Source organism: Rhinopithecus bieti, unplaced genomic scaffold, assembly GCF_001698545.2.
Source record: "Rhinopithecus bieti isolate Rb0 unplaced genomic scaffold, ASM169854v2 scaffold_26676, whole genome shotgun sequence".
Classification (NCBI taxonomy): domain Eukaryota; kingdom Metazoa; phylum Chordata; class Mammalia; order Primates; family Cercopithecidae; genus Rhinopithecus; species Rhinopithecus bieti.
Genome location: NW_016812009.1, coordinates 1123621 through 1133577, shown reverse-complemented (window position 1 = coordinate 1133577; position 9957 = coordinate 1123621). Strand labels below are relative to the sequence as shown.

At 41.9% G+C, this 9957-nt stretch overlaps 1 protein-coding gene across 1 annotated transcript in view; it reads left to right on the top strand.

The window, feature by feature from the left end:
• Positions 1-9957, top strand: part of MFSD8 (major facilitator superfamily domain containing 8) — a 54197-nt gene that overhangs the window by 15317 nt on the left and 28923 nt on the right. Inside the window, 1 exon segment of the mRNA XM_017895481.1 lies at positions 4555-4598. Coding sequence (XP_017750970.1) covers positions 4555-4598 — 44 coding nt within the window.

Below are 9957 nucleotides of genomic sequence, written 5' to 3'. Positions count from 1 at the left end.
CCACTTTTGATGGGTCAACTATTCTTTATAATACAGTTTCACCTGGCATTTTGTATCAGTTAGAATGACTTGTGCAGGGCCCGGCAAGGTGGCTTACGCCTGTAATCTTAGCACTTCGCAAGGCTGAGGCGGGCAGATCACGAGGTCAGGAGTTTGAGACCAGCCTGGCCAACATGGTGAAACTCCATCTTTACTAAAAATACACTTGAACCAGGAGGCAGAGGTTGCACTGAGCCAAGATCACGCCACTGCACTCCAGCCTGGGCCACACAGTGAGATTCTGTCTCAAAAAAAAAAAAAAAAAAAGGCCTTATGCAAATATCAGAAAAAGTGCTGAATCAGTTGGCTTATACGGTAATGCAATTTATTATTTCTTTTCTTTTTTTTTAAGCTGGAGTGCAGTGGCACGATCTTGGTTCACTGCCTCCCAAGTAGCTGGGATTACAGACATGCGCCTCCACGCCCAGCTAATTTTTGTATTTTTAGTAGACACGGGGTTTCGCCATGTTGGACAGGCTGATCTTGAACTCTTGACTTCAAGTGATCTACCCACCTTGGCCTCCCAAAGTGCTGGGATTACAAGCATGAGCCACTGCACCCAGCCTAATTTATTATGTCTTACAAGATATCCACAGTATAACAATTCCAGACGAGATTCACTGGGGCTGTGGTTCCGCTTTTCAATAAGTTTTTGGGGTTTATACTCTTCTACATATTGGCTTCATTCTTAGGCTGTAGCAAGACTGTTGCAGGAGTTGCAAGTGTCATATCCATTCTTGGCAATTTTTAAAATTTATTTAAAAGAGACCTTTTTTACAGCCTCCTCAGACATGATGAATCCTTTCCCAGAGGTCCCCAGGTAGATCAGAGGTTCCCAGATAAACCTCCCCTCACTTCTCACTTGTCAGAACTATATTACCTGTAAATTTCTTTTCTTTCTTTTTTTGAGACAGTTTCACTCTTGTTGCCCAGGCTGGAGTGCAATGGTGCTATCTCGGCTCACCGCAACCTCCGCCTCCTGGGTTCAAGCGATTCTCCTGCCTCAGCCTCTCAAATAGCTGGGATTATAGGCATGCGCCACACGCCCAGCTAATTTTGTATTTTTAGTAGAGATGGGGTTTCTCCATGTTGGTCAGACTGTCTCAAACTCTCGACCTCAGGTGATCTGCCTGCCAGCCTCCCAAAGTGCTAGGATTACAGGTGTGACCTGTAAATTTCTAAACCAACATCAACTAAGATAATGGGATTACTCCAATTGAATTTTTAGACTAATCAGAATGTACCCTCTGGAATCGAACATGGAGAGAGTTTCTCTTAGACCATGAGGCTTTGTTGAGGAAGTATGGATACCTGAATAGAACTGGGATTCCATCAAGAAGGTGGAAGGGACCAGTTGATACTGTTTTGGTAGCAATGCCTGCAATTGATTTATTTTTCCATTCTAAACACTTCTAGTTTTGAGTACTCAATTATCTAAATTTATAAGAAACAATTTCAAATTCAACAGCAAAATAAGAAAATTATTTTAACTTTAGATTTTTTTTTTTTCAGGTAGAGTCACACTCTGTCTTCCAGGCTGAAGTGCAGTAGCATGATCTCAACTCACCACAACCTCTGCCTCCCAGGTTCAAGCGATTCTCCTGCCTCAGCCTCCCCAGTAGCTGGGACTACAGGCGCCCGCCACCATGCCCAGCTAGTGTTTGTATTTTTAGTAGAGATGAAGTTTCACCATGTTGCAATTGCTGGTCTTGAACTCCTGACCTCAAGTGATCCGCCTACCGTGGTCTCCCAAAGTGCTTGGATTACAGGCATGATCCACCACGCCCGGTCAACTTTAGATTTTAATTGGCATGTTAAACATTTTGTTTACAAATTTCTGTACTCCAAAATTGTAGCCTTGATTTAAAAGATTAATTGGTGCTTTTAATCCTTTACTGATCTAAGTAACTGTGTCAATTCAAAATATTTAAAAATGAAGCTAATAATTATTTATTTATATATATTTTTGAGACGGAGTCTTGCTGTGTCACGCAGGCTGGAGTGCAGTAGCGCAATCTCGGCTCACTACAAGCTCCACCTCCTGGGTTCACGCCATTCTCCTGCCTCAACCTCCCCAGTAGCTGGGATTACGGTGCACGCCGCTACGCCAGGCTAATTTTTTGTATTTTTAGTAGAGACGGGGTTTCACCGTGTTAGCCAGGATGGTCTCGATCTCCTGACGTCAGAATCTGCCCGCCTAGGCCTCCCAAAGTGCTGGGATTACAGACGTGAGCCACCGTGCCCGGCCTGAAATGAAGCTAATAATTAAATTATGTTTTAAAATAGGGTTTATATAAGGAACGTACATGTATACCATGGATGAATCTTGAAAATATAATGCTAAGGCCAGGAGCGGTGGCTCACACCTGTAATCCCAGCATTTTGGGAGGCTGAGGCGGGCAGATTGCGAGGTCAGGAGATTGAGACCATCCTGGCCAACATGGTGAAACCCTGTCTCTACTGAAAATACAGAAAATTAGCTGGGTGTGGTGGCACATGCCTATAATCCCAGCTATTCGGGAGGCTGAGGTGGAAGAATCATTTGAACCCAGGAGGCAGAGATTGCAATGAGCCGAGATCGTGCCACTGCACTGCAGCTTGGTGACATAGCGAGAGTCTGTCTTAAAAAAAAAAAAAGATAATAGTAAGTGAAAGAAGACAAGACAAGAGTCCGTGTATTATATTATTCTATTTGTATGAAAATACAGATAAAAATCTATAGAGTACAAACAAAGTCCATTTGTGGTTGTTTACAGCTGACTGGAGAGGGGATGAAACAGGGTGATAGCTGAAGGGTATAGAGTTTCTTTCTGAGGTGACAGATATGTTCTAAAATTGACAGTAATGGCTGGGCACAGTGGCTAATGACTGTAATCCCAACACTTTGGGAGGCAAGGCAGGCAGATCACCTGAGGTCAGGAGTTCGAGACGAGCCTGGTCAACATGGTGAACCTCATCTCTACTAAAGTACAAAAATTAGCCTGGTGTGGTGGCAGGAGCCTGTAATCCCAGCTACTCAGGAGGCTAAGGCAGGAGAATCGCTTGAATCCAGGAGTCGAAGGTTGCAGTGAGCCGAGTTCAGGCCACTGCACTCCAGCCTAGGCTACAAGAAACTCCGTCTCAAAAAATAAGTTAAATAAAATTGACTGTAATGATGGTTGCACATATCTGTGATTATATTAAAACCCATTGAATTGTATACTTTAAATGCATGAATTGTATGATATGTGAATTATATCTCAACAGGTATTTTTTAAATTTATTTTTTTCTTTTTTTTTCTCTTTTTTTTGAGACAGAGTCTCACTCTCACCCAGGCTGGAGTGCAGTGGTGCAATCTTGGCGCACTACAACCTCTGCCTCCATATTCAAGTAATTCTCCTGCCTCAGCCTCCCGGGTAGCTGGGATTACAGGCATGTGCTACCATGCCCAACTAATTTTTGTATTTTTTTTTTGTAGAGATGGGGTTTCTCCATGCTGGCCAGGCTGGTCTCTAGACTTCTGGCCTCAAGTGATTCACCTACCTCAGTCTTCCAAAGTTCTAGGATTACAGGTGTGAGCCACTGTGCCAAGCCTTAGTAGAGCCATTTTGAAGAACAGGCTTTATAGAATTTCTTAATAGATTTGGCTAACATTTATTTATTCATTTTTCTTTTTTTTTTTTTTTTTTGAGATGGAGTCTTGCTCTGTCACCCATGCTAGAGTGCAGTGGTGCTATGTTGGCTCACTGCAACCTACTCCGCCTCCTGGGTTCAAGCAATTCTTCTACCTCAACCTCCTAAGTAGCTGGGATTACAGGCATGTGCCACCATGCCCGGCTAAGTTTTATATTTTTATTAGAGACAGGGTTTCACCATGTTGGCCAGGCTGGTCTCAAACTCCTGACCTTAGGTAATCTGCCTGCCTCAGCCTCCCAAAGTGCTGGGATTACAGGCATGAGTCACTGCTGGCTGCATTTGCCTAACATTTAAAATTGACAAATAGTGTTGGAGTTAATTATAGTTTTCATGCAGTAAAGACTAGCAGAAATAGTGAATTTTCTTTTAAGGTATGGCCATCTTGAAGTATTCTGGTTTTCTATAGCCCCCCTGTAGATGATCATTTTCCTTATTCCTGCTCTTCTCTTCAGTCAATTATCTCCTCCAAACAACATAGGATAGAAGCCTAGCACTTCCTATCTAACAAAATAACCTTTCCTCCATTCATTTCTGCTATAAAAACTTAACAAAGTTTTTGGTTATTTCCGTTTACAGTAAAAGCACACGAGTATGGAGAAATAGATCCTCTGCTTTTTTGTATTCATTAGTAATTATGATGAGAGACTGTAATTGTATGTTCTTTTAGTATTTATTTTCCTTCTGATAATTAAAATCTCATTGCCTGATAAATTATGCATTTGTATGCATAAATTTTAGGTTCAGAATATTTTACAATCCACACCACAGTTCAGAAAATTGTATCTGTAATAATGATTAAATTATTATAAGTATAAATAACCTAGTTTGCTTCTTCACAGGCTTTTCTATAGTGATGCTGTCCATATGGCCATATCTCCAAAAGGTTTGTACATTTCAATCTATTTTTCCCTTATAGCTACAGTAGTAGTAACTCTTAAATAGTTAAGCATTTTCTAAAGAGTCTTTTTGGTATTCTATGGTTTAATCTTTACAAGAATAATGAGATAATAGTTCCTTAAAAGAGGCTTATAAGTAAGGTGACCATATGCTTTATTGTGCAAGCCAGAACACTTTTGAAGTGAAGAGAGTGCTATACAAGGAAAAATAGGATCATACCCAGATAGTCCCAGGCAAATGGAGATGTATGGTCACCTACTCAGAAGCCACGTTCATATTCCATCATTACCTCTTCCCTAATAAAAAGGAAACTAGTAATAGTCTGAATTCCCAAAGTGTGTAAATGATATGTTTGTGGAATAATTTAATGCTTTTCCCATAAAATTAATTTGGGCTATCAGGTAACATTGTAAAGACTAGAACATATGTATTTTTTGATGCTGTTATTACTAGAAGGGGAAGAGGAGGTGACAGGAAGATGTAAGTTTTTTAGGTAGCTTGACATCAGTTGATCATCAAGTCCTGTCAGTTCTATCTTAAATCTCCAGGAAGGAACTTAACTAAAAATCAGTATATAAGTTGGTTACATAATTCATCTATAACAATGTTTTAGTAAAGGTTCTTAAAGAGTTCCTCTGTATTCCCTAACCTACTCCTTAACCTACTACTATCTGATTAACTTTTCTGCTGTCCTGAACTCCTCTTGTAAGGTTTCCAGTTACTTGGCCGGGCGCGGTGGCTCAAGCCTGTAATCCCAGCACTTTGGGAGGCCGAGACGGGCGGATCACGAGGTCAGGAGATCGAGACCATCCTGGCTAACACAGTGAAACCCCATCTCTACTAAAACATGCAAAAAACTAGCCGGGCGAGGTGGCAGGCGCCTGTAGTCCCAGCTACTCGAGAGGCTGAGGCAGGAGAATGGTGTAAACCCAGGAGGCAGAGCTTGCAGTGAGCTGAGATCCGGCCACTGCACTCCAGCCGGGGCGCGAGACTCCGTCTCAAAAACAAACAAACAAACAAACAAACAAACAAAAAAGGTTTCCAGTTACTTAATTGTTGATCATGAAATACTTTTGAGTCCTTACTTTAGGTGACACCTGGATAGGATTTGACATTGTTGTCCTCTCCTTACTTCCTGAAGGTACCTGTATTAGTCTGTTTTCTGTTGCTTGTAACAGAATACCCTAAACTAGATAATTTATTTAAAAAAAAGATTTTATTTCTTACCATTACGGAGGCTGAGAAGTCCAAGGCTGAGAGACCACATCTGGTGAGGGCCTTCTTGCTGGTGGGGACTCTCTGAAGAGTCCCAAGGCATTGTAAGGCATCACGTGATGAAGGAGCTGAGCATGCTAGCTCAGGTCTCTTTTCCTTCTCTTATGAAGCCACCAGTTCCACTCCATGATAACCCATTAATACATGAATGGATTAGGTACATTAGGTAGGTAGTTGAGTATCAACAGGGCACAGCCCTCATGATCCAATTGTTAGTTGGCAGATCTGTATCTGTACGGGTCTGCAGCAACCTCAGTTCTTGCCTCCTGAGAAGAAATAATGCAAGTAAAGGATATAAGGCAGAAGGAGAACCCGAGGCAAGTTGTAGAGCAGGAGTGAAAATTTATTAAAAAGCTTTAGAGCAAGAATGAAAGGAAGGAAAAGAAGGAAAGTACAGTTGGAAGAAGGCCAGGTGGGCAACTTGAAAGACAAGTGCACGGTTTGACCTTTTGACTTGGGATTTTATACACTGGCATACTTTTGGGGCCTGGCATTACTTCTCCCCACTCACCCCACCCCTGAGATCGTATTGGGAAGCTGCTAATCACCAGGTGTTTTCTATGTATTAAGAGGCTTCCTTTTCCTAGCCCTGGCTCTGACCAAGATTACTTTAGAGAGTTAACAACTGCCTGACCATCACCTAATGGTCTCCGGACACTCCCTATGTGTGGGGCAGGGGAGACCTTTCCTGCCCTGTTGATACCCAACTAACTACCTAATGTAACACAATTACCTCTTAAAGGTCCTAACTTTCAATATTTTAATAATATTAATTTAAATATTAATTTCCAAAACATGAAATTTGAGGGACACATTAAAACCATAGCACCACCTCTAAGCTTCTATGACATTTCTCTATCCTGGCTTTCCTCTTAACTCTAACGACTTATTCTTAAATTCTTTTGTGTATTCTTCCTTATCAGTTTGTCCCTTACTTGTTGGTTTTCCTAAGAGGTTGGAGAGTGTGTGTGTGTGTGTTCGCACATGCATGTGTGTGTTTTATCCTAGATTCTGAACTTTGTCCCATATTAGATGTATAGCCATCAACTTATTAGATAGATCCATGGTACTTGGATGAACCCAGGCTCCTTAGGTCTTTACACATTTGTCTCCCTTTTTACTGGAATGCTTTTCCTCTCTCCATCTTTCTTTTGCTCTCCCCTTTCACCCTCCTCACTGTCTTTTATTCACTCTTCAAGGTTTTGCTCCAGTGTCACCTCCTCTGGAAAGCCTTCTCTCTCTCTTTTTTTTTTTTTTTTTTTGCAATGGAGTCTTGCTCTGATGCCCAGGCTGGCATGCAGTGGCATGATCTTGGCGTGCTGCAATCTCTGCCTTGAGGGTTCAAGTGATTCTCCTGCCTCAGTCTCCCAAGTAGCTGGGACTACAGATGCCAGCTACCACACCCAGCTAATTTTTGTATTTTTAGTAGAGATGGGGTTTCACCATGTTGGCCAGGCTGATCTCTACCTTTCCTCAGGTGGTCCACCCACCTCAGCCTCCCAGAGTGCTGGGATTTCCACCTTCCGGGTTCAAGCGATTCTCATGCCTCAGCCTCCCAAGTAGCTGGGATTACAGGCACCTGCCACCATGCCTGGCTAATTTTTGTATTTTTAGTAGAGATGGGGTTTCGGTATGTTGGCCAGGCTAATCTCAAACTCCAGACCTCAGGTGATCCTGCCTCAGTCTCCCAATTGCTGGGATAACATATGTGAGCCACCACACCTGGCCTGGAAAGCCTTCTCTGACTGTCCCTCACAACAGTTTGGATCAGAAGGTTTTCCTGTATACTCCCGTTTCCCTTTGTCATTAGCCCTTAATATGGAGTGTCCTAACACTGTATTTACAGAGAGTTTACTTAACTCCCCTACTAGATTGTCTAGATTGTTAGGATTGTTTTGTTTTTATGAATTTTTTTTTTTTTTTTTTTGTAAATGGAGTCTCACTCTGTCACCCAGGCTGGAGTTCAGTGACGCAGTCTTGGCTTACTGCAGCCTGTACCTCCAAGGTTCAAGTAATTCGCTTGCCTCAGCCTCCCAAGTAACTGGGATTACAGTCGTGCACCACCACGCCCAGCTAATTTTTGTAGTTTTAGTAGATACAGGGTTTCACTATGTTGGCCAGGCTGGTCTCAAACTCCTGACCTTGGGTGACCCACCACCTCAGCCTCTCAAAGTGCTGGCATTACAAGTGTGAGCCACCATGCCCAGCCCAGTTTTACGAATTTCTACTTTTTGAAAATGCTCTCCTAAAATATATTTTTAAAGGAATATAAGAAAAAAAGAAATACAAATTTTACTTTTTACTGATTTAGTGCCATATTTTCATTGTTATTTTGAAAATTATATGGCCGGGCGTGGTGGCTCAAGCCTGTAATCCCAGCACTTTGGGAGGCCAAGACGGGCGGATCACGAGGTCAGGAGTTCGAGACCATCCTGGCTAACACGGTGAATCCCTGTCTCTACTAAAAAAGACAAAAGCTAGCCGGGCGAGGTGGCTGGCGCCTGTAGTCCCAGCTACTTGGGAGGCTGAGGCAGGAGAATGGCGTAAACCCAGGAGGCAGAGCTTGCAGTGAGCTGAGATCCGGCCACTGCCCTCCAGCCTGGGCGACAGAGGGAGGGTCGTCTCAAAAAAAAAAAAAGAAAATTGTATTACATGGAATTATTACCCATTACACTAAAAATTCTTTCCATACTGGTAGTCATTGGAATTGGCACAGTTCTGGAGCAATGTCTTCTCTACTAAAAAGATATTTTCACGTATCAAAATTCTTAATTTCTTGGCGTTTAGTCTTTTTAGTCAAAATTCTCAAAAGAAGGATATTAGTAGTGATTAGGTCTCGTCAGCATACTATGTTGAGTTTTGAAAAGTACTCTCTTTTCTCCAGATATTTTGAAAACTCTTTGAAGAGTTTTGCTATCAGGCCTGGTGCTGTGGCTTACGTGCCTGTAATCCCAGTGCTTTGGGAGGCCAAGTTGGGAGGATTGCCTGAGCCCAGGAGTTCAAGACCAGCCTGTGTAACAATATAAGACCTTGTCTCTACAAAAAAATTTTAAAAGTTAGCTGGGTATGGTGGTGCTACTCCCTATAGTCCCAGCTGCTTGGGAGCTTGAGGTGGGAGGATTTCTTGAGCAAAGGAGTTTGGTTACAGTGAGCCAAGATTATGCCACTATATACTGGCCTGGGTGACAGAGCCAGACCCTGTCTCAAAAAAAAAAAAAGAAAGTTTTGCTTTCAAACCACTACACGTTTAACATTAAAATTGAGTTTTCATTACTTTTTTGAAAATTAATTTAAAATTTTATATGATATGAAATTATTATTTTCTATTTTCAGAGATGACAAATGAAACTAAAAGTAATACAGGGAGAAAATGAAAACCAGAGTACCTAAACTGAAATATTTTAACGGCTAGAACTTTAAGTATTATGTATCATTATACTTTTGCATATTATTTCTTATGCCCCATAAAGAAAAACGCACCTAAATATTTTCAGTTTAAATATCTTTAGGGAATTGCCAGGCATGGTGGCTCACACGCAAAATCCCAGAACTTTGGGAGGCCGAGGCAGGCGGCTCACCTGAGGTCAGGAGTTTGAGACTAGCCTGGCCAACATGGTGAAACCGCGTCGCTACTAAAAAAATACAAAAATTAGCTGGGCCCGTGTGGTGGCGCATGCCTGTAATCTCAGCTACTTGGTAGGCTGAGGCAGGAGAATCGCTTGAACCCGGGAGGTAGAGGTTGTAGTGACCTGAGATCGCGCCATTGCCCTCCAGCCTGGGCAACAAGAGCAAAACTCCATCTCAAAAGTAAAGAAATAAAATAAAATAAATAAATAAATATCTTTAGGGAACAAAAGGTCATAGTTTTCCTTATTAAATTGTTCTACCACATATCTATGTTCATTTAAATTTATTTCCTAAAATTTAATAAAAGCCATTAAATGGAAAGATTAGAGACAGAATCTTCCTATGTTGCCCAGACTGGAGTGCAGTGGCTTTTCACAGGTATAATCATATTGCATTACACCTTCCAACTCCTGGGCTCAAGGGATCCTTCTGTTCTAGACTGC